This window comes from Canis lupus, chromosome 6 (genome assembly GCF_003254725.2).
Source record: "Canis lupus dingo isolate Sandy chromosome 6, ASM325472v2, whole genome shotgun sequence".
NCBI classification, from domain to species: domain Eukaryota; kingdom Metazoa; phylum Chordata; class Mammalia; order Carnivora; family Canidae; genus Canis; species Canis lupus.
The window spans coordinates 70,622,065-70,648,168 of NC_064248.1; the positions used below are offsets into that span (position 1 = coordinate 70,622,065).

General features: G+C 33.7%; 1 protein-coding gene across 1 annotated transcript in view; it reads right to left on the reverse strand.

Annotated features, from left to right (window-relative positions):
• Window positions 1-26,104, reverse strand: part of MSH4 (mutS homolog 4) — an 84,833-nt gene that overhangs the window by 56,157 nt on the left and 2,572 nt on the right. The window contains exons 2-8 of the mRNA XM_049111823.1: window positions 24,846-25,028; window positions 19,719-19,879; window positions 18,307-18,417; window positions 15,207-15,322; window positions 14,199-14,372; window positions 9,353-9,525; window positions 8,234-8,301 (exon numbers count right to left, since the gene is read on the reverse strand). Of these exons, the coding sequence (XP_048967780.1) occupies window positions 8,234-8,301; window positions 9,353-9,525; window positions 14,199-14,372; window positions 15,207-15,322; window positions 18,307-18,417; window positions 19,719-19,879; window positions 24,846-25,028 (986 nt within the window). The remainder of the gene's footprint in view (window positions 1-8,233; window positions 8,302-9,352; window positions 9,526-14,198; window positions 14,373-15,206; window positions 15,323-18,306; window positions 18,418-19,718; window positions 19,880-24,845; window positions 25,029-26,104) is intronic.

Sequence of the window (26,104 nt, forward strand, 5' to 3'; positions counted from 1 at the left end):
TCTTTTCCTGACTGTCAAGGAAAAAGTCTTAGTTTTCCCCATTGAGTATGACATTTGCTATGGGTTTTTCATATATGGCCTTTATTATGTTGAAGTATGTTGCCTCTATTCTTACTTTATTTTGAGTTTTTATCATGAATGTTGTTCTTTGTCAAATGCTTTTTCTGCATCAATTAAGAGAATCATATGGTTCTATCCTTTTACTAATGTGATGTATCATGTTGACTGATGTGCAAATATTGAACCACCTTTGCAACCCAAGAGTAAATCTCACTTGATAGTGGTGAATAATTCTTTTAACATACTGTTGGTTTGAGTAGTAGTATTTGTTGAGAATTTTTGCATCTATGTTCTTCAGGCATATATATTGGCCTATAGTTCTCCTTTTTAGTGGAGTCTTTGGTTTTAGAACCAAGGTAATGCTGGCCTCATAAAATGAGTTTGGAAGTTTTCCTTCCATTTCTATTTTTAGAATTGTTTGAAAAGAGTAGGTATTTCCTCTTCTTTAAATGTTTGGTAGAACTCCCCTGTGAAGTCATCTGGCCCTAGACTTTTACTTGTTGGGAGACTTTTGATTACTGATTCAGTTTCTTTGCTGATTATTAGTCTAAGTTTTGGATTTCTTCTTGTTTCAGTTTTGGTAGTTTATACATTTCTAGAAATTTAACCATTTCTTCCAGATTGTCTGATTTGTTGGCATATAATTTTTCATAATACTATAATTATTATTTCTGTGGTATTGGTTGTGATCTCTCCTCATTCATTGGTGATTTTATTTGTTTGGGTCGTTTCTCTTTTCCTTTTAATAAGTCTGGCTAAATATTTATCAATTTTATTAATTCTTTCCAAGAACTCTTAGCTTCATTGATCTGTTCTACTATATTTTTCCATATATATTTATTTCTGTTCTAATCTTTATTATTTCCTTTCTTTTGGCTTTAGACTTCATCTTTTCTTTCTCTACCTCCCTTAGATGTAAGCTTAGGTTGTTTGAGATTTTGCTTCCTTCTTGAGGTAGGCCTGTATTCCTATATACTTTACTCTTATGACCACTTTTGCTGCATCCCAAAGGATTCATGTTTTCATATTCATTAGTTTCCATGTACTTTTTAAATTTCTTCTTTAATTTCCAGGTTGACCCATTCATTCTTAGTAGGATGTTCTTTAACCTCCATGTATTTGTGGTCTTTCCCAAGTATTTTCTTGTGGTTGACTTCAAGTTTCATAGCATTGCAGTCAGAAAACATGCACTATATGACCTCTGATTTTTTTTGTATTTGTTGAGGCCTGATTTGTGACCTAGTATGTGATCTATTCTGGAGAATGTCCCATATGCACTTGAAAAGAATGTGTATTCTGCTGCTTTAGGATGAAATGTTCTAAATACATTTGTTAAATCCATCTGGTCCACTGTATTATTCAAAGCCATTGTTTCCTTGTTGATTTTTTTTTCTTTTTTTTTTTTTTTTTTGCTTAGGTGATCTGTCCATTAATGTAAGTGGGTTATGAAAATCCCCTACTATTATTGTTTTATTATCAGTGAGTTCCTTTTATTTTTGTTTTTGTTTTATTTGGGTGCTTCCAAGTTGAAGGCATAAATATTTACAACTGTTAGATATTTTTGTTGGATAGACCTCTTTATTATGATATAATGTCCTTCCTTCATCTCTTATTACAGTCTTTGGTTCAAAATCCAGTTTGTCTCTTAAAAGTATGGCTGCTCCAGCTTTCTTTTGACATCCATGTATGTGATAAATGTTCCTCTATCCCCTCACTTTTCAATCTGCAGTTGTCTTGAGGTCTAAAATGAATCTCTTTTAGGCGGCATATTTGGATCTTGTTTTTTTTTTTTAATCCATTCTGACACTCTGTCTTCTGATTAGAGCATTTAGTCCATTTACATTCAGAGTGATTATTGATAGATATCTATTCAGTGCCATTTTATTATTTGTTTTGTTGTTTCTGGAGATTTTCTCTGTTCCTTTCTAGTCTTCATTGCTTTTGATCTTTCCTTCCCACTCAAAAAGTCCCCTTTAATATTTCTTGCAAGGTCGGTTTAGTGGCAGCGAACTCCTTCAGTTTTTGTCTGGGTAACTAACTATCCTTCTATTCTGAATGATAGTCTTGTGAGATAAAGTATTTCTGGCTGTATATTTTTCCCATTCAGCATATTGAATATATTATGCCACTCTCTTCTTGCCTGCCATAGTTTTGTTGCAAGACCTGCTGCTAACTTTTTCGGTCTTCTCTTGTTAAGTTAGGGACTTCTTTTCTTTTGTCTTGCTGCTTTTAGGATTTTTTTCTTTATTAGTATATTTTGCAATTTAACTACAATATGTCTTGGTATTGTTGATTTTGATGGGAGTTCTCTGTGCCTTGTGGATTTGGATGTCCGTTTCCTTCCCCATATTAGGGAGGTTTTCAGCTATAATTTCCTCAAATAAACCTTCTGCTCCCTTTCCTCTCTCTTCTTCTATGATATGAATAGGACTCCTATGATATGAATAGTATTACATTTGATGGAGTCACTGAGTTCCCTACATCTACTTTCATGATCCAAAATTTTTCTTTCTCTTTTGTTCAGCTTCATTACTTTACATAATTCTATATCATATTCTATTTTCCACTAGCACTGAAGCTTTGTAAAACCCTTGTAGTCAGTAGACATGGTGTGTGTGGGGTTTGTGCTGGTCTTCTGAGGGAGTATTAGGCACACTTGCCTAAGAAAAGCGGTCCCAGCAGAACACACAGGGGTAAAACTTGGAGTAAGCAGGTTAGGCACCCATTGTTGGGGCTGAACTGTTTACTGAAGTTGGTTAATGCTGAGGGGCAGGAGGTGGGAAATGGTGCCAGTCTGCTCCATTGTCCCTGGAGAGGGGAGTCTGTGCCTGTTGCTTTTAGAGGAGCAAATAATTTCCCTTCGTGTTACAGGCATTTTTCAGATCACTGATTTCACACTGTCTCTGGATCACTTACTTGCCAGAAGCAGCAGAGCACACTTTGGCCTCCACCCTAGCCAGGCCTGCTGAATTTTAAAATTACAAACTTCAGGGATCTGCTCTGGCAGGGATCTACTCTTTTTCTTTGGGAAAAGGTTTCGCTGTGCTAGGACTGATGCAATTTTGACCCTGAAGGGCAGTTGTGCCAGAGTGCAGGAGTGTGGATTTTAGAGTAGAGTGCAGCAAAGAGCCAGTGTCCAGTTTAGCTACCCTCAGTAGGTGTCTCTGCACCTATGCTGAAGGGTGAGAGAGAGAAATGGTGCCTGCTGGTTCTTTTTTTTTTTTTTTCTGCTGGTTCTTTTGTCCCCAGGGAGGCAGTGCCCAGGGAGTCTCTCTCCAAGCCCCTTAGGTATTTCTCAGATCATGCAGTCTGCCCCAGCGTTGTTTACCTGCCTCTTCTCCAGGAATAAGACAGCCTCCTCAGGTCTCTAACCTAGCTGAAGCTGGGGACCTTTATAAACTCCAGTCTTTGAGCCCCACTGTGTATAAAAACTCATGAAATTCTGTCCCTCTCGTCTTCCCAGCCAATGGCTGTGGGAAAGTGTTCTCTTTGTATCCCTGTGCACTCCACTCTCTCTCACCTTTCTCTGTGATAAAAGCTCACTCCCCTCCACAGCATCTGTAGTTTGTTTCTCCCCTAAACGATGACTCTGTACTTCCTACCTTCTTCGAAGTGGCTTCTTCTCTTCCTCCAGTTCTGCAGTATGTTCTATAGTCCTCAGACCAATTTCTTGAGTATTCAGAATGACTTAATAGTTACATAGCTGTGATTGAAGGACAAGGCAAGCCTAGGGTCCTCCTACTATGCTGCCATCTTAATTCATTATCTCTTCCCTTTGAAGTTCTAACAGTTTTTATTTAAAATTATGTTTTGGACTTCTCAAGATACTAGCCAACAGGATCCAACAGTAGATTAAAAGGATTATTCACAAAGATCAAGTGGGATTTATTCCTGGGCTGCAAGGGAAGTTCAATATTCACAAATCAATCAACATGACATATCATATTAATAAAAGAAAGGACAAGAACATATGATCTTCTCAGTTGATGCAGAAAAAGCACTTGGCAAAATACAGCATCCTTTCTTGATCTCCACAGTGTAGGGATAGAAAGAACATACCCCGAATAGCTAAAGCAATCTTGAAAAAGAAAACCAAAGTTGGAGGCATCATAATTCTGGACTTCAAGTTATAGTACAAAGCTGTAGTGATCAACACGATATGGAACTGGCACAAAAACAGACAATGGAACAGAGTAAAAAACCCAAAAATGGACCCACAGCTATATGGTCAAGTAATCGTCAACAAAGCAAGAAAGGATATTCAATGTAAAAAAGACAGTCTCTTCAACAAATGGTATTGGGAAAACTGAATGGCTACATGCAAAAGAATGAAACTGGGACACTTTCTTACACTATACACAAAAATAAATTCAAAATGGATAAAATACCTAAATGTGAGACACAAAACCATCAAAATCCTAGAGGAGAACACAGGCAGCAAACTCTTTAACATTGGCCATAGCAACTTCTTGCTAGATACATCTCCTGAGGCAAGGGAAACAAAAGCAAAAATAAACTAATGGGACTTCATCAAGATAAGAAGCTCCTGCACAGTGAAAAAAACAACAAACTAAAAGGCAACCTTCAGAATGGGAGAAGATATTTGCCAATGACATCTGATAAAAGGTTAGTATCCAAAATCTATAAAGAACTTATAAAGCTCAACACCCAAAAAAACACAAATAATCCAGTGGAAAAATGGGCAGAAGAATAGACATTCTTCCAAAGAAGACATACAAATGGCTAACAATCACATGAAGAGATTCTCAACTTCACTCATTATCAGGAAAATACAAATTAAAATTGTAATATCACCTCATACCAGTCAGAATGGCTAAAATTAGTAACACAAGAAACAGTAAGTGTTGGTGAGGACATGGGAAAAGGGGAACCTTCTCCTACTGTTGGTAGGAATGCAAACTGGTGCAGCCACTCTGGAGAAGAGTATGGAGGTGCCTCAAAAAGTTAAAAACAGAACTACCCTATGTCCCAGCAATTGCACTACTAGGTATTTACCCAAAAGGTACAAAAATATTGATATAAAGGGGTACATGCACCCTGATGTTTATGGCATTATCAACAATAGCCAAATTATTATATAAATATAAATTATTATAACAAGAGCCCAAAGATCAACTGATGAATGGATAAAGAAGAGTTGGTATGTATACACACGTACACATACACAAACACACATACACACACACATACACAATGGAGTATTACTCAGCCATAAAAAAGAATGAAATCTTGTCATTTGTAACAACACAGTTGGAGCTAGAGTGTATTACGCTAAGTGAAATAGCCAGAGAGAGACAAATACTATATGATTTTACTCTTATGTGGAATTTAAGAAAAAAAATAGATGAACATAGAGGGGGAAAGAAGAGAGGCAAACCATAAAACGGACTACAGAGAAAAACTGAGGTTTACTGGAGGGGAGGTTGACAGGGGGACGATTCAATGGGTGATGAGTATTAAGGAAGGCACTTGTAATGAGTACTAGGTGTTTTATGTAAGTGATGAATCACTAAATTCTATACCTGAAACTAATATTAACTGTATTTAACTGGAATTTAAATAAAAACTTGAAAAAGAAATAAAAAGAATGAGGGAGGAGGAAAATGATTTTGAACTTTATGTATGCAAATTAATAATAGAAACAGAATGTCTGCTATAAAAAACAAAAAAGAACTTTCAAGAGAAATAGACAAATCCACAATTATAGTTGGAATTGTCAGCATCCCTCTCTCAATAATTGACAGGATAAGTAGACAAAAAAAAAAAAAAAAACAATAAAAATATAAAGACTTGAAGAGGGACACCCAGACGGCTCAGTTAAATGTCTACTTCTTGATTTCGCTCAGGACATGATATCAGGATCGGGGGATTTAGCCCCTTATCAGGCTCTGTGCTCAGTAGGGTATCTGCTTCTCTTCCTCTCCTCCATTCATGCTCTCTCTCTCCACCCCTCTCTCTAAACTAAATAAATCCTTTTTAAGAATTAAATAAACAAATAATCTTAAGAAAAATAAAAAGACTCAAAGAACATTATCAATCAACTTGAACTAATAGATATTCATGGAAAATTACATCCAATAACAGCAAAACATATACTGTTTTCGAGTATACATGGAACATTTCCAAGATTGATCATATTCTTGGCCATAAAAACAAGAGTCAATAAAGCTCAAAGGATTCATATTAGACATGTCTTTGACCACTATGGAATTAAATTAGAGATCTGCAACAGAAAGATATCTGGCATATTCCCAAATACTCGAAACTAAATAACACACTTCTAAATAATCCATGTCAAAGAAAAAATTAAAAAGGAAATTAGAAGGTATTTTTAACTCTTTTGAATGAAAAACACAACATATCAAGAACTATGAAATATAGCAAAAGAATTACTCAGAGGGAAATTTATAGCACTAGATGACTATATTAGAAAAGAAAGAAAGCAATGATCTCAGCTTCTACCTTCAAAACCCTGAAAAAGGAGACTAAACTAAGCACAGAGTAAGCAAAAGAAAGAAAAAGAGAAAGGGGGTGGGGGGCAAACCATAAAGTATTCTTAATTATAGAGAACTGAGGGTTACTGAAGGGGAGGTTGGTAGGGGATGGGTTAAATGGGTGATAAGGATTAAGGAGTACATTTAGTTGAGCACCAGGTTTTGTATGGAAGTGCTGAGTCACCACTTGAAACTAATATTACACTATATTAACTAACTAAAATTGAAACAAAAACTTGGAAGAAAACAAGCAAACAAGCATTCACTAAAAAAAAAAAAAAAAAAAAAAAAAAAAAAAAAAAAAACCTGATAAAAGCAGGTATCCATGAAATGGAGAAATGGAGAATGAGAAAAAAAAAAAAAGAAGAAATCAATTAAATATTAAAAATTGGTTTCTTGAAAAGACCAATAAAATTGATCATCTCTAGCCAGGATGACTAAGAAAAAAAAGAATATTCAATTAACAACATCAATAATAAAAGAGGTATATCACTACAAACTTTACAAATATAAAAAGGATAATAAGAAGGTCATTATGAACAATGTAATGCCAATAAATTCAACAAGTTGAGTGAAATGACAAATTCTTTGAAAGACACAATCTACCAAAGCTTATTCAATAAGAAACAGGTAACCTAAAGAGGTTGTATCTATTTAAGAAGTTGGAATTTATAGTCAAAAACCTTCCTAGAAAGAAAATTCCCAGGTTCTAAAGGCTTCATTTGTGAATTCTACCAAACATTTAAGGGAGAAATAACACCAGTTCTACACAAACTGAACTAAAAAGCTAAAGAGGAGGGAATACCTTCAAACTCGCATTATGAACATAACTAATTTTGTCCCAGACGTCAGTTATCAGTTGCTTTAGGCTACTTCCCACCTACATACATTGAATTATAAAGTATTTCAATTATTTAAGAAAACTTCTAGTTCTGTGTGTATACAACAGCCAAAGCTTTTCCATCCATCAGATGTTTTTATTATAAATGAAACTAAAGAGTGTTATCTCTATAATATAGAAAGACTTCTGAAACATAATTAGATTTCAATGGATTTGCAAAGTAATCAAATTTTAAATCAAACTCTACTGAGGTACAAAACTCCTTTCCATTTTAAGTATATAAGCAAAAATATGCATGTATTTCATTAAGGTAAATATTTTTTTTAATTCACCTTAAAGAAAAAAAAAACCCCATCTATCACTTTCTTTATAGGATGTCCCTATAAGCGCTAAGCAATTTTGAAAAATATCCAAAAACATTGTTTCACCTTAAAGTATAAGCTTATTTGAATGCTAATCAAACTTCACATAATGTTCACTTTTAAGAAGCACCCATAATCTTTGGATCTAACAAAGTTTTTGTTTAGTTATTTATTAAGCAAATATTATAGTCTAAGTTTTTAAAAAATTATAAACTTTTTAAGCAAGTATTAGATTAATGAAAATATACCAATTCCTCAACTAAGAAACTTCATTTTTACTGTAACATAGAATAGGAAATTGGGGGAAAAGTGTTTCCTTAAAAAAGGCATAAAAAATGTTCCAGATATTAATAATGAAGTAATTTACAAAACATTTTTATATTTTCCAACTGCTTTTAAGACAAGTTATATCATATAAAGTATAACAATGTAACATATAATATATACATACATACCGTGTCCTGCTTTGGAATTTGGACTAAAACAGAAAGAAGCTGCTCTGTATCAAGAAATCTTGATATAACTAAAAAAAAAAAAATGTGCATTTAAACTTTGTGTTAGAGTTCAAAATATAAAATATGTAAAGTGTTATCCTCAAATAATAAAATAGAACAGTTCTACTGATAAACATTACTTATTTTAATCATCTTTATCTATCTTACATATGCCAGGAATAAGACAATGAATTCTGTCTTTTCTTAATTTTATTAGTTATAATCTATCTTCAAAATCTGACACTGTTGATCACTCTTTCCTTCTAAAACTATATTTCTCTGTTTTAGATGTTATTTTCTTCCCACCTTTTTGATGTGTAACTTTTTTCCCTCCATGCAGGGAGCCCAATGTGGGACTTGATCCTGGGATCCCAGGATCACAACGTGAGCCTAAGGCAGACGCTCAACTGTATTACACAAAATGCCAGGTAGAGGTAAACCAAAAAGATGGTACTATGAACAAGAAAAGGATTACAATTAAAAATGTCCTCTTTGTGGGGCACCTGGCTCAGTCGGAGGAGCATGCAACTCTTGATCAGGTTTTTGAGTTTGAGTCCCAAGTTGGGTGTAGACATTACTAAAAAAAAATAATTTAAAAAAATTGCCTCAAAAAAAAAATATATATCACCTCTTTGTAGTTTTCCCAATGCCTTCTAGATTCTCATGTACCACTTCAGTTTAGACTACCAGAACAGGTGGGATGGCTGGAAGACCGTAGGTATAAAAGACAGATTAAGCTGCTAGCAACCAGGAATTGGACTAGGAGCAGTGCATATCTACTGTTTTTCCACCTATAGATTTAGAAGAGAACTGTACTACTATGCAAGTGAACAAACAGCCAGGTGTCAAAGGCAATTCTCTTACCTCATGTGATGGGAGTTGAATTATGTCCCCCCAAAAGATTTTGAAGTTCTAAACCCTGATATCCGACCTTATTTGGAAATTGGATTTTGCAGATGTAATCAAGTTAAGATAATGTTATCAGGATGAGCCTTAATCCAATATGACTAGTATTCTTATAAAAAGACAATGTATTTTTTTAATAATTCGTATTCATAAAATTAGATGATATTCATTTACCTGACTGAAGTCCGAAAAAGAGTTCCTCATCTTGAAGTAGTTCTTGAACACAATCTAATCTCATGTTAATGGTTTCAATATCAACTAGAGGTTCTAATATATTAGAACGAAGTCTTCTACTTCCTCCAGGAGTCTTAGTATAATTTAAAACACCAAAGAGCGTATGATTATTCCTTTGAAAACACAAATTAGGAAAATTTCATTAAGTATACAAGGGAAAATCCAAAAGAATTACCATTTCACTTTCTAAATAATCCTGTAATCTATAGTAGTGATTCTCAAACTTTAATGTGCATACAAATCACACACGGAATTCTAAGTCTGAGATGAGTTAAGTCTGAGATACGGCCTGAGAATATATATTTCGAATATGCTCCCAAGTATGCTATCAATGAATAATGCCTTAATTAGCAAGGGATAGACAACATCTTCTAGCATTTACTTCATGACTTTTTTCATGAGAATATTCAGGCAAATATAAAATGTTCTGGTCCTTGGCATTCCCTCAATAATAGCAAGATATCAGTAATATATTCTTAAGGGAAAACAGAGCTTTCACACTGAAAAAAATGAGTTGTTTTTTTTTTTAGACTTTATTTATTTATTCATCAGAGAGGCGGAGACAAAGGCAGAGGGAGAAGCAGGCTCCATGCAGGGAGTCTGACGTGGGACTTGATCTCAGGACTCCAGGATCACGCCCTGGGTCGAAGGCAGGCGCTAAAGTGCTGAGCCACCCAGGGATCCCAAAAAATGAGTATTTAATAGAATCACTTTGTTCTAATTTAAGAAGTTAGAGAATTATAAATAAAAGAGAAAAAAATCATTTCAAATACAGAAAGTATTAAACAGGACTGTACAGAGAATGACCCAGGAGGATTGCTTTAGTTAAGTTGGTTGAGAAAGACCTGTATGTGCATTTCACAGTTTAATTCAAAAGGTATGCAAAGATGATGATGGGATGCAGATGATATTGACAATGATGGTGAGAATAGGAAACAGACATTGAACACTAAGTATGTCCCAGGCAGTGTTCTAAGCACTTTACATATATAAACCTATTTAATTAAAATAACCACAGTGTGAGGTGGATGCTATATTTAACCACATTTTACAAGGGAAAGAACTGAAGTAATGAACTAATATGTCCAAAGTTTCCTAAATAACAAGAAGAGAGTTATCAGTTAAAAAGGGCCAAGCAGGGGCAGGCCCGGTAGCTCAGCAGTTTAGCGCCGCCTTTGGCACAGGGGGTGATCCTGGAGATGGGGATCAAGTCCCACATCGGGCTCCCTGCATGGAGTCTACTTCTCCCTCTGCCTGTGTCTCTGCATCTCTCTTGTCTCTCTGTGTGTCTCTCATGAATAGATAAAAATAAAATATTTTAAATACATAAATAAAAATAAAAAATATAAAAAGTCCTTATCTGCTAAAAAAAAAAAAAAAAAAAAGGCGGGGGGGCAAGCAGAACAGTAATTTAAGCCATGGAAGCCTTTCTGGATCACGGTTGGTAGAACTTTGCAAGTGAAAGAAAATGGAGGGAGATGAAGAAGTTGATAGTGGCCAGGACACAGAAGTCCTTGGAGGCCATGGTAAAGATTCTGGATTCTATTCTAAATGTAATGGGAGCCACTGTAAGATTTTCAGCAGCAGAGTTCTAAGATCTGATTCCTAGTTTAAAAGGATCACAGTCTGCCCACTAGGTGAAGAATAGACTAAGTGTAGAAAAGTAAAAAGAAGGCAGAGAAGTAAGTTAGGGGCTACTATAGTAGTCTAGGCCAAAATTATGGAGATAATGGTTTCAGCTACAGCCTTGGAAATGATGTTGTGTCCAGAATCGGTATGTATTCCAAAGATTGAATCACGGGGATCTGCTAGTGGACTGAATCTGGGTTGAGAGAGGGTAGAAAACAAGAATGAGTCTTAGCCATCAGACTAGCAGCTTTTTGGTATATCAATTTATTTCTTTTTTTAAATAAACTTTACCCCCAACACAGGGCCCAAACTCACAACCTTGAGACCAGGAGTGATATGCTCTACTGACTGAACCAGCCAGGTGCCCCTGGTATACCAAATTAAACAAATGTCCAGACAACTACTCAAATCAAGTCCTGTCCAGAGGCAAGGGTGGTGTCATTACAGGCATTTACTTTTTAAGAACTGGACTTCTGTAGGAACAAAGGAAGTGATCAACACACCCAAACCTGCCATTTACTATAGAAATCAAAGGGTGAAACTGCTCTGAACAGGTGACAAGTCTACAGAAGCGTTAGAGCTATTCAGATAGTTCAGCAGGTATAATACCTATCCTTTAACCTAATACACTTTGGTTCAAGTCTGTGAAAAGACTTCTCAATTACTCCTTTTCAACTATAAATGAACTCCTAGAGGTCAAATATCCTATTATTTAACATATAGCAGGAATTCAAGCAATATTTGACAATGATAATGATAAATAATGAGGAACTATGAAATGTGACAAAATATAAAACACTTTGTAATAATTACCAGCCTTGGTTATTGACTCTCTATGCTACTTTATGGTATTACAACATAGAAAGCAAATGACAGAGTAATTTTTCCAGATAATATTAATCCTTTTTAAGTAGCAAGAAGAAAAAATATTACTTATTCACTAAGCTGAAAGGGAATAATAACTCCAATTAACTACAAATTCTTTAATGTTGTAATTTTAGACCATCATTAGTCAATGGAACTGCAAGGGAACTGAGGCCACTATACTGATAGATAACAAAGTATTATATACAGTACTACTCTTACTCAAAGTAGTATCAACAGTACCTATACTTAAACTGCTCTTGATGGTTAGAGTATAAATAATTAGCAAAATTAGATAGCCTATGTTTCTAAGTTTGCAACAGCAAATATGTCTGGCAATTTTACACAATGGAAAGTGAAGCTAAGATAGGAATATACAAATAGAGATTTTTAAACAACTTTGGTTTTAAATTTGTACTGATAAAATTTGTTAATCATTTTAAGCTTAGCTTATCCCTTTCATTGATATCTAATGTTATATTTAATTACCAAAAGATGATATATAACTACTCTAAGCTTGCTTACTCCCAACTTGCATTTTACCAATGAGTAGTACTAAATAGCTTCAGTTTCCTTGCACATACCATGTTGTTATATTGAAAATCCTGCTTTCAAGATTTGATTTTTCATGGTCTCACTACCTTTTCTACTTCATCTGGATAACTTCTATTCATATTTCAAAACTTGCACCCCAGGTTTTATCTCCTCTAGACAGCCTTTCCTTTACCCTTAACCCAAGCCCAATCAGCTCACTTTCTGCTATTGATCCCATCATTTTTATGCAAATGTTATCACCAAACTTAGTTCATGTTAATAATACTGTCTATGTGTCTCCTCCTCTAGACTGTAATTCATCAAGGAGAAAAACCATGGCTCATTAATTCTCCATACCAAACCAAATCCACATTAATGAATTCCTGCCTCACCATCACCATGTTGACTGCATTATTTTCTACTAACATTTTAATTCTAGTTTAAGTACCCCACTATGAAATCTATAAACACCGTGTGTGTCTGTCTGTGCCTCTCTCTCCCTCTTTCTTTCTCTGTCTCACGCTCACCAGTATTCCTGGTACTTTACCTAAAGTTAATAATAAACCCATAAAACCAGCAATCTAGTCATACACCACAGACCAAATTGATTTAAGTATTTTTACCTTTTCAAATAATATAGCCACTTAAATTTCCTGTACTTGATGCTTTTAAAGCTGGTTATTCCAATTTTATGGTAATCTGGATACAATATCTTCTTATTGTGGTAAAACACACATAACATAAATTTACAATTTTAAGCACACAATTCAGTGTTGTTAGATACGCCTGCAATATTATACAACCACTGCCACTACCCATTTCCAGAACTTTTTCAACATCCCAAGCAGAAACTCTGAATCCACCAAACAGTAACTACCCACTGTCTGCTGTTCTATGTCTCTGATAATTTTTGTCTACTTTCTGTCTCTATAAATTTGTCTAGTATAAATATCTAAGTGGAATTATAAAATATTTTTCCTTTTGAGTTTGGTTTATTCCATATATCTCAGGGCATATATTAGAATTTCACTCATTTTTAAGGTTAAATGATATTCTGTTAGTCACTATGTGTATACCCTATTTTGTTTATCTAGTCAGCACTCATGAATAGACATCTGGTTTATTTCCACCTTTTGGCTACTGTGAATAATGTTGCTATGAACATTTGTGTGCAAGTATCTCTTTGAGTCTCTGCTTTCAATTCTTTTTGGTATATACCTAGTAGAATGCCAAATCATATGGTAATTCTATGTTTAACTTTTTTTGAGGAATCATCATACTGTTTCCCAAAATACTGTACCAATTTACATTTGCATAATAAACGTACCAGGGTTCCAATTTCTCCACATCTTTGCCAACACTTATTTTCCGCTTATTTGATAATAACCACCTTCATAAGTGTGAAGTAGTAATTGTGGTTTTGATTTGCATTTCCCTAATGACTAGTGATACTTATTATCTTCTCCTGTGCTTGTTGGTCATTTGTATATTTCTTTGGAGAAATGTCCATTCAATCCTTTGCCTAGTTTTGAAATGTATTGTTTGCTTTTTGTTGTTTCACACAAGTATCTTTTTAAAATCTGACTTTAGTGAAACATCTGAGCAGTTCAGGAACAATGATACAATGATTAAAGGTCTGTTTATTCAATATTTCTACATCAAACAATTTAAAGAAATGTAAAGTGGCCATTCATAGAAAAATAGGACATAATAAAATACATTTTTACATTTTATAAGAAAAAAAATAAGATGATCTTACCTACAGTCTTGATTATTAATTAGTAATTCAAGGTTCTGGGCTGATGATGAATCTATCATGGCTGTCTGTTCACTACCCTGGAAACAAATCTTCAGCGATTTTGGTGCATAAACTGAATTTTGAATAAATTCAACATATTTTAATAAAGCTGCAACAGCTGCAAGGCAGTAATACCTGTAAGGTGACCAATGACACATCACTATAAATATTTAGAATAAATAAAAACTATTGCTATGCAAGGAAACATTTATTTCACCTCATTATTAGGAAAATTATAAATACTTGCATAGCATTGCTTAAATTCAAACGGAAAAAGCACATCAAGTGCTCTTTATTTTTTAAAGCTAGCTACATAACTTCCAAAACATAAAAGTTGATAGCTTTCTGAAGTCTGACACTTAAGGACTCCAATAAAGAATTGTGTTAGAAGACAATTTTCAATAGTAATTTGTGTCAATGTACCATTCTAAGAATTCAAATAATGTTGAAAAGGTCTGAGAGTTAGGAGGTTCCTAGGTATAGAAAACTGTGTTACAGTCCTGGTAAGCATAGTCACTGTGATTAACAAAATAAACAACTAGTCCAACCTGGTTCAATAAAGTATCTATTTCATACTTTCTAAAACATATCCTTTCTAAAAAGTATCATTCCCTGTCTTAGCTGAATCTCTTAGAGGAGTACACTCATGAAGTTACAGGGCCACAGCTCTGTGTTTCACGTTTCTAGGTTACTGTAGCTACTTGAGCAATTCACTCCAAAGTAAAGTGAGCAGCAACCATAATACAACAGATTATGTCCAATTTGGAAAAATGCTATATAAATTAAGCTGGCAAAATATTCCATGCATGTGAATTTTAGTTAACTATATCACTATTTCACTAATTACTGAGTGTGTATTATGAGCCAGGCACTTTTCTAGAGATACAGCAGAGAACAAAACAGACAAAAGACCTTGCCCTCATGGAACTCACACTACAGATGTATTACTTTCCTTACATCATAACTTACTTGGACTGGACCTCCATTAGGACAGTGCTGAATTCTGTTATGCATAACTGTTCAATGTACTCTAGTCCTTTTGTTTCATTGAAGTATTTCCTTTGGATAGTAGTAAAATTAACATTCTGAAAGAAGTTTTAATTTCAAAATAAATTTTAAGTTTCATGAAGTTGCCCAAAATTGCTTTCTTAAACACATGCAGGTACATGGGTAGATGGCTTCAATATCATATAAAGTTTGGGATCCCTGGGTGGCGCAGCGGTTTGGCGCCTGCCTTTGGCCCAGGGCGCGATCCTGGAGACCCGGGATCGAATCCCACGTCGGGCTCCCAGTGCATGGAGCCTGCTTCTCCCTCTGCCTATGTCTCTGCCTCTCTCTCTCTCTCTGTGTGACTATCATAAATTAAAAAAAAAAAAATCATATAAAGTTTATTTTTTATTATTGTTTTCCAGAGTTAAATAGGATATTTTCTTAATGATTTATAAGAAGAGAATGATTATCTGTTTTGCTAAGTGAATTAGTAGATTGGTTGAGCCAATAAATAGGATGAGTGAAATTAGTATAGGAGCTCAAGTTCGTCCTTTTTGGTTATGGATAGTTAATATTTGCTTTGATGTTAGTTGAATTAGTCATTGTTGGATGGAGATGAGATGATTATTGATTAGATGGTTAGGTGAGTGAAACAGAATACTTGGAAATATAACAATTAAGATTACAATAGAGAGTCTATAGCAGTCTACAGCTCTTATTAGACCAGATTCACATGACATTTAAATGAATATGGTAGGTATGATCATAAAAAATAAACATGACCATCTTTGCTTTCAACTAATTTTATTTTACAGCAACATCACTACCCAGATTTTACATTTGGTCTTACATATTCTATCATAATTGAGATAGAGTAGATTCTTTCAATGTATTAGTTGCAGAGGAAGAAAACATCAATTCCAGCTACCAAATCTATGAGACACTATATACATGAGGTAAATTTATCTAGAATAAAAGAATGGAACTTTTTTTAAAAGAGTACAGAAAAAAGCATGAAGTTATAGAGTAAAAGCTTTACCTACTCTGAATAAAAAGAGTACATAAGAAAAGATAACACTGGACTATGAAAGAGTTATAAGAAAAAAAACTCATGAGGAGATAGGGAATTTGTTATGCACCAAGATTGTTTTAGGTTAACTCAATCTCCACAGTAACTCTATGACATAAGTCTTGTATTAACTACAATTTCCTTACAAGTAAAATTCCAAAAAGTAGCTTTTCTAACATCATACATTTAATATGTGCCAGAGGTGAGACTTGAATTTAGATTTCTCTGACTACAAAGCCCTTTCACTAAATAGTGCTTCTCTTTTAATGAAGGTTTTTTTATGGTAAGTATGGTAATATGATAATAATAGTAACACTGGTTTTTCCCTATATGACTTTTACTCCAAATACTTCGATAGCTCTGTTTCTCACTTCCTTATAGGACTTGCCCAAAAGTAACCTTATCAATGAGGTCATTTGTCTAATTAAATACCAATTCTCTAGAAGGAAATTACTTTCCCTATTTTACAGATTAAAAAAAACTAAAGTGACTTAACTTGCACAAGACCACTTAGAATCAAGATCTGAAACAAGCAGTCTGACTCCTGTATTCTTAAGTACCATGCCACACTGCCCTATATCTCAAGTGAAGTGGATAGATGCTGCTTTTGCCTTTGAAGGACTCATCTATTTTACATTCCATGTGGTTTTGGTAGAACTGTCCATTACAGTGCTTTGTGCCCCACAGAAAGCAAAAGACCAGGGATTAATCAATCATATTGCTTCTAAAAAAAAATCATATTGCTTCTACCCTGAGAAATAGTGATTAGTCTAACATGTAGAAATACGAACAAAGCAAGGCCCATCGGGGTTCTTCCCTAGAATTTATATGTGGATTGGATACTGGAAGAAAGAATGTATTTTTCCTCTGAATTAACTAAACTGAGATGATATTAATCTGTAGCCATCATAATCATCTTAAACCTCAGAGAAGTAATCTACCGAACAATTAAAAAAAAAAAAGATGGGGATGGGGATGAGAGTAGGGATACGATTTATCCAACCATTTGGCTTCTCAGTAACATAAACCAATAAATTTTTCTTTTTTTCTTTTTTTTTTTAACTTAAAACATAAAAAAGGCAGTATATAAGAGACCTGTATAATAGAAACAGATTGACAATAAGGGCCACTTCTAGCAAAAGTCAAAGACAGCTGACCTACAAAGGATCTCTAAGAGCACGACAATAAATCTTGTATGATTGCAGATGCTGAATATATTAAGACTAAGGAACTATAAAGAATATACTAAGAATAAAGAATAAAGAATCATTGGATTTTAAATCTCAGCTTGATGTCAAATGTGTGAAAGATAAGGCTACAAACATAAGATAGTATATTCTGAAAATAATTTTCACTCTTCAGGCGTTATTCCAACTGCAATGCTTCCTACTTGGTTCAGAACTACAGCCCCCATTCCACAAACATTTGCTAAAGGAAAGAAATAAACTGCATGTTGGAAAACCTCTCACTTACAGGGAGTGCATCCTTAAGATAAAGTTTCAGGGCTCTTACTTGGCACAGTCCCACAGGTGGAGGCTTAGAGCAGTAGGCTAACTACATGCTACATGCTACCAGGGGAAGTTGAAACAATTCTGTACTATAGATCAAATTCTCTAAAATAAAAAGCACTTGCTGATAGTACTATCCCCTAGAATACGAACTTCGATTTCAACTAGTCTGGCAGCACAATAACTAGTTTCCACACAGCTATACCTAAGGGAATCTATTTTTTCTCTAAGGGTCTGCCTTGAGTATACTCTGAGAAGCCTCCTTTATTATCTGAAACAGTTTCCCTTTTGTTTAAAGTAGGGCAAGGATACCAAATCAAGTAAGTGGATGCCCTGTCATTTTTATTTTATGTATTAATAGTCCATTAGCTTAGGACTTGTATTTAATCAGTACTTTAGGATAAGTATAAAGTCATTCACGTTATTTTTCTCTAGAATGCTATTACAGAATGGATTTTAAATCAAGATTTGAATGTTACTATTAAGAATAAAAATCACTTACCTTGAAATTTTCTGTGATCAGAGTAAACAACTTAGTTGAATTCCCCACAACACAAGCAGTATTTGACATTATTATTTCCAAAGGTGATAAAATTTTGAGTTTAGTGATCACCTAAAATCATTTGAATAAACAATTTCTTAAATATAAGCTTAGGATTCTCTAAAACCAAGCAAGTGGCATATTTTTCTGAGAGGTAAGTACTTAAAATTAATTCACAGATACACAAAATTACAACTGTTCTAATTATAGACATCAGTTAAAAATATTTTAATAATGATATATTAAACATATTCTACATGTATATATATATCATATATAAAATATCATAAACATAGGTTATATTTTACCTCAAAATTATTTGTAACAGCTTTAAGATCAAAAATTAATTTGAACTTATCACATACATATTCTTAAAACAAGATGTTTTAAAATAAAATCTATTTGGTATCTTGTCCATCTCCATAAAAAAATACATTCAATAGTATGACTATGATGATTCAATCAATATGATCACACTGGTATAGCTTAAAAGTTGAACAGTATAGAAACAGAGATAAGAAACACATATTTTACAACTTACTCTTTTCACAGTATAACTGCATTTTTTATAACTATCCCAGACACAGAAATTCTTAGCCAATTTGCCAAATATTTGTTTTTAAAAAAGCTTTTTTCCTATTTTTTAAAAACTGCATAAAAATGTGAAATACCCAGAGATAAAGTTAGCATGCAGTACTAGTATCATGTAGGTTGTTATGTATGTTAAAAAAATTAATTATTAGATAGGAAAAGTAACTCTATGTACTGAGAAACCATAAAAAGGAATTAGAAAAAAGGAAAAAACAATAAAATGTTAAAAATAACATAGTATATATTTTTAATAATAGAAATTGGGTCAAATAACTTTTTAGAATACAGAGATTAGAAGATTACCTCCATTTTTGTAATTGACAAAAATTCCCATGACAATAGGCCAGTGGCCCAAATTAATGCTAAGTGATAGGCAGTAAAAGCAAGAAGATGTTAAATTATGACTGCCCTAAAAGACCAGGTTCCCTGAACTCTGGAAAATAAAATTCTAATACTGTTCAGTAGAAACAACCCTTTGGCAATAGCATTATTAATATATAATCTTTGGAATGAGTCCAAGAATTATTAATTTGAAGATGTTAATTTTAGAAACTAACAGTAATCTGAAATATTCATATTAACAGCAAAGCATATTATTTTTAGGACAAAATACATTCAAAAAATTAAAATCCAATGTAAAACAATTTTAATTCAGAGCAGCCTACATTGGTGCAATTGTGATTAATCTTTATTCCACAAAAAAGTAAACTAATTAGGAAAGCAGTGACTTGAAAATCCACATAGTGCTCACTCAATCATTTTCTAAGAGTATAAATAGTTACCTTTGCATATGTTGTGTTATCTGCAAACTGAGATAATATAATTTGTGGGCTTCTTAAATCAATACTTGCCATTCCGATTTCACCTCTGGCATGTCCTCTACCTTCTACAACAGCTACAATAACTGATGGGGAGTGTGTTGAAACTGCAGATGATGATGTAGCTGTTAAAATTTTTTTAAAAAGAAAATGTATAAACATTAATAACAGTATGTTTTCACATTTTCTTATAAGATCTCAAAACACCAAGTTTAGGACATGACTCTCAATATCCAAGGAAATAATCTTTTTTCTTCATCAAAAAAAACCTTTTCATATCCAGACCAAATAAAAATGTTAATTCTCAAAGTATTTTGCCAAAACTTCACCTCAAAATTAGAAATAACTTATACATTGTCCTATTTTGCATTTTATTGGAATGGAGTTATGAAGGAACACTGAATTTGGGATCAGAAAGCCTAGATTATTTATCCTTCTCTATCATCTAAAAGCTGTATCAATTTGAGCAAATTACTTCATAATAAATAATCAAAAATCACAAAATGTAGTTACTGCCCTGCCTAATTTAATGGGATTATATGCATTTTATAAAGAATAAAATATTATAACTATAAACTCCAATTAGATGTAATTATATGTGTAATATTGGTTACTTTTTCAATGTGCCAAGAATGTTCTAAATTCTTTATTTGGATTAATTCATTTAATTGTCACAATTCTAGGGGGCCTTGGGTGGTTCAGTCAGCTAAGAGTCTGCCTTCAACTCAGGTCATGATCCCAATGTCCTGGGATCAAGCCCCACATCAGGCTTTCTGCTCAGTGGGGAGTCTGCTTCTCCCTCTCCCTCTGCCTGCTGCTCTGCCTACTTGTGTTCTCTCTCTCTGTCAAATAAATAAGTCTTTAAAAAAAATTGTCACAATTTTATCATATATATATCGTTATTTACTCCATTTAACCTATAAGGAGATTGAAGCATGGGTGGTACTAGTAAAGTCAGACTTTGCACACGGGCAGCCTGAGTCCAGATCTGCTCCTCCTAACCTTTACATCTTATTACTGATTTTGAGATCTGTACCGATAAGTTGTTTAACCTTTACAAAACTAACCATTTATTCATCTTTAAAGTGGAAATACCAAACCTTTTTCACAAAGTTGTTGTAAGAATTATATGCAATAATATAGATGGGTTTTTTTGTAAAGTATATGAAATTATTTAAATATGAGACATTATTCATGGATGAAAAAAATGTCAGACTAAAAATATGTAAAATTTTATTGTCCAAAAGCAAACATAATTTTGATTCCCTTGTCAATCTTTCAACAGAACCCATTTCCTCTCTTTTTTCTCCTTGACCTAGATTTTTTTCTACTCTTGTAATACCTACAAAATTATACACTTACGTAATCTTAGTAGTCAATTTAAGAGTTCATTTAAAAATTTGTGTCTAGATCTATAAACTCTCTTGGCCATAAAAGCCATCTTATTTATACATTATAACTGAGTTTATATTAGATCTATGAAGTCAGTTTAAGTTCTGCAATAGAATAAGACCTTTCTATTTTTAATTGGAAAATAAATACCAAGTTCCAGTGGAAATTCAGTACACTCAGAAGACATCTCCATTAAACTTCTAAAGGAACACTTATACTGTTATCTCTGTTGTATGTAATGATATAATGAGCATCCTAGTGCCTAAAGCTTCTTTGTGGGTCTATTATTTCCTTAAAGTGGATCCTTGGAAGTCAATTACTGGAACAAAGGAAAACCACCATCTGTTAAGGATCTCATATATATTGCCAAATTTCTTTCAGAATTCTACCAATTTTTTTGAAGCTTATTTAAGTAATCTCTACATCCAACATGGGGCACAAACCCATGATGAGGTTAAGAGACACATGTCTATTCACTGAGCTCGCCAGGTGCCCATATACCAAGTCTATTTTTTCCAATTTTTGATACCATCAGCAGTATATGGGAAAAACCAATTTTATTGTATGTTTACCCTTACTGCCTTCTGAAATGTATTATATTATTATTACTGAGTAATTTAAAGTACTGACACTTAAATTCGTATTTTTGAAAATTACTATCAAAATTGAACATAACTTAGTATATGCATTTGTTTTCTATATTTCCTTTTGAGATGTTTATGTCTTTTTATATAGGTTTTTACTAAATCTTAATTTTTCCATCTGTTTATAAAAATTTTGTAAATCAATGAAAATGATTTGTAGTTGCTACCAATCTTGATCTGATATCTTAAACACTTCTGCTTTTGTACGATCTTCTTCCTTTATAATTTCTTCCATTGCTTTTCTGCCATGAAACTTCCCTTTCACTGAGCTACTTGATATGCATTGCTATTCTAATTTTTTAAGCTGTTTTGTTCACTTTGATCTTTTGTAGAGAACTCTGAGCAATACCTTTAGTTGTCCACATCTGGAATGAAGTAGTACGGTACCAGAAATACAGATTTAGACTCATTCATACGTAGTTGGTAATGCTCTAGCTGGATAGTCAGGGACTTGGAAGAAATAAGGGTGGAAGAGAGTAACAAGAAAAACTAGGGAAAAAGTATGCAGATGGACCCTCTCTGAATGGGCATAAAGTTTGAAAATATTTGTGTCTCATACAAATGCCCACTAAAGGGCATCTACTATAGAGGAGACCGTTGATAATCAGGTAGACAAAAATGATACACTCTGTGGATGTCAATTAGCCTCTTTTCTCAACACCCCCAGGCATCTTTAATAGGCCTAAGAATAAAGCAGCCATGGTGGCAAGGATATGCACAGGCTCAACATCATGAACTTCCTCTTACCAAGGCCAACCTGGTCAATCACACTGTGGGTACCTAACCTGCCAAAAGCAGAGATGAACATTAAATGCCCCATATAGCACCACTTCGAAGGGAGACAGTAGACTAACCTTTGTCTGGCAAATCTGCACCCTCTGCCATTTAATAGGTTCAATTTCACTTTCTCCAAGGAAATCTATACCCCAGACTTGGGAGATAAGTCCTGAAAAAGTATTGCTTTTTCATACTTGCTTCCAATTCCAAGTATGATCCCTTGGGCTCCTCCTCAGCTATAAGGTAAGCTATAAGCTTTCTTATATCCTATAGTGATTCTTTTATCATAGTTTAGTAATTCTTTATATTAAACCTCCCTTGTTTAAATCACTATATAGTTCTACCTTCCAATTAGATCCATACTGCTATAGTCTCTGCCTTCATGGAGTTTACAGCACAGCAAAGAGGAAAGACAATTAAAATACCAATATTACTAGTAAAATGCAAAGTGAAACGGGAGCACGTAGCAGTGAGACTCAACCTAGACTTGCAGGATAACAGAAAGCTTTCTGAAAGGAGTGATACTTAAGCTTAGTCTTGGGGAATAAATAAGAGCTGACTGTATGAAGAGGGGAAGAAAGAATTCCTAAGCATAGGAAATACCACGTACAAAGGCCTGAGGGTAAAAGTTTAGAAGTCAAAAATTTTTTGAATATATATCATATAGGGCAGCCCAGGTGGCCCAGTGGTTTAGCGCCACCTTCAGCCCAGGGTGTGATCCTGGAGACCCAGGATGGAGTCTCACATCAGGCTCCCTGCATGGAGCCTGCTTCTCCCTCTGCCTGTGTCTCTGCCTCCCTCTCTTTCTCTCTGTGTCTCTCATAAATAAATAAAATCTTTAAAAAATACATCTATATATATATGTGTGATATATATATCATATAAACACTAACCTAAAGAAAAGGAATCGCTATATTAATAGCAGACAAACTTTAAGGCAAAAGCTTTATTTAGAGATGAAGAGAGTCATTTCATACTACAATAAAACAATGCTAAATTTTTAGGCTCCTATAAAATAGCTTCAAAATAAGCAAAACAAAAGATTAATAGAACTACTTAGAGAAATAGACAGGTCCACAATCATAATGGGAGATCTTAATATATCTCTACAAAAAGTCTCTAGTCATACAGACTTCAACAACATGATTAAAGAAATGACCTAATAGGGTACCTAGCTGGCTCAGTGGATAGAGAATGTGACTCTTAATCTCAGAGTGATGAGTTTAAGTCCCACACTGGGTGTAGAGTTTATTTAAAAAAAAAAAAAAAGACCTAATAGACATATATAAAACACAATTGTAAGATACTTATAAGTGAAGACAGAACAGTTACTAAAAATGTATAAAATGAAGAACTTCTGTTCATCAAAAAAATCATAAAAAAGGAGAAAGACAAGCCACAAACCTAGAGAAGATATACACAATATATGTACTCATCAGAATATATATTCAGAACATGTATTCTAAATATAAAGAATTCTACAAATCCAGAAAAATAAGCCAAAGAAAAATAGTAAAATACATCAAGTCATTTCACAGAAAAGAAAGAAAGAAAGAAAGAAAGAAAGAAAGAAAGAAAGAAAAGAGAAAGAAAGAAAGAAAGAAAGAAAGAAAGAAAGAAAGAAAGAAAGAAAGAAAGCTATATAGTCAAAAAGCACACAAAAGATACTCAACCTCATTAATAACCATGAAAATGCAAAATCAGGCTACAGTTAGTATCTTACAACTGTTAGACTGGTAAATATTAGGGAGTCTGACAATACCACATATTGGAGAGGATGTAGATCAACAAGAACTCTCAAACGTTGCTAGTAATAATATATACTGGTAGAAGTACTTAGAAAAACAATAGATCATTATTATCTTGTAAATGTATACATTCACATATTTTGTATCCAAGAAATTCCACTGCATGTACCTTAGAGAATACTTACACATGAAGACCTATTTCATCCATTTTCCCAAGAAAATCTAGTAGATTTAGATAAAAACCAAAATTTAAGTATAAAAAAGCCCTGCACAATAGTACTATCAGGATCAACTTCTCAGAATAGTAAAATAATGTAGACCTGCACTTATTAACAAAAAATATCAGAAACTATGTAGCATTAACTTAACCTCAAATTATGGATATGGGTAAAATGATGTATTTTTCTTTCAGTCATCTGTATCAGCTACAAATACCTTCAAATGAACTTAACTACCCTAATTAATAATTTACAAACCTTAAAATTTTCAAAAGGTCATCTAGGTCAACATTCCACTCATTCTCATTTTACCTGAATATCCCATTTGTGGTGTCCAACTTTTATAACCTGATCTCTGAGGATTCCCAGCAAATAATGGTGTTTTTAGTATTTGAGGATAATTACTATCTCGTGCAGAAGATGAGCTTGTACCAAAAGTAATATCTGATGCAAATGTGTTTTCTGCATTAGATCTTTTGTTTCCAAAGTATGAACCTAAATTCAGAAAATTAAATATGTTACTAAAGATTCAGAATTATTCAATAATGTTTTTAATCACTGTAATTTATATCATGTTCACTTTCTATAAAACTTTATCTGATGACTTTTAAAAACAGCAAATAATGACAAATTTAATGGCATTGTTGATAAATAAACTTGTACTAAAATATAAGGAAAAGTGCTTGTTAACATGCTTCTACAAGCTGAGACTACTCTTGGTAGAATCATAAACTAGCTCCTAACCTTTAAATATACCACGTAGGTTTACTTTGTATAGCAATTACAAGAACTCTTTTCCTCGTTTAACTTGATGAAACTCCCTCCTTCCATGCAAATGGTATAAAAAAGAGTTTTAGATTCACTTGGATTCATTTCCTTATTTAGGCACTTTCCTATTGACATATTACCTATTTTACAGAATTGTCATAAAATTAGAAAGAATATACATAAACAGCCTAGTTTAGTGTCCTGGCAAATAAACATTCTTAAAAATATATATTGGGACTCTTCTCCTATTCCCCTTCACTTCCATGACAACTCTGATTCTCCTTAAACCATTTGCTTTTAATTCACTTTGCCCGATTCTTTTTCCTGTCTGCCTCTGAACTGTTGGCTTCCCAGGGTTCCACACTTTTTCACCTTTTTTCTCAAATTAGCATTATACATCTTTCTGGACATCTCATTTATTATATTGGTTTCTATTAATATCTACTTCTAGTCATCTATACCCCTCATATATAGCCCTAACTTCTCTCTTAAACTGTAAAGCACAGTTTGGCAAACTTTTTAATAAAGGGCTGGATGGTAAATTTTAGGCTTTGTGGGCCATATCGTCTGTCATAATTATTCAACTCAGACACTATGTTGAGAAAGCAGCCACAGATGATAGTACATGAATAAGCAGCATGGCTGTGGTTCAATAAAACTTTATGTCCAGACACCGAAATCAGAATTTCACATAATTTCCACATGTCGCAAAACATTCTTTTACTTTTTCAGCCCTTTAAAAATGCAAGAACCATTCTTAAGTCTGTACCTGTGTCGTTTAATATAGTAGCTACCGACCACAC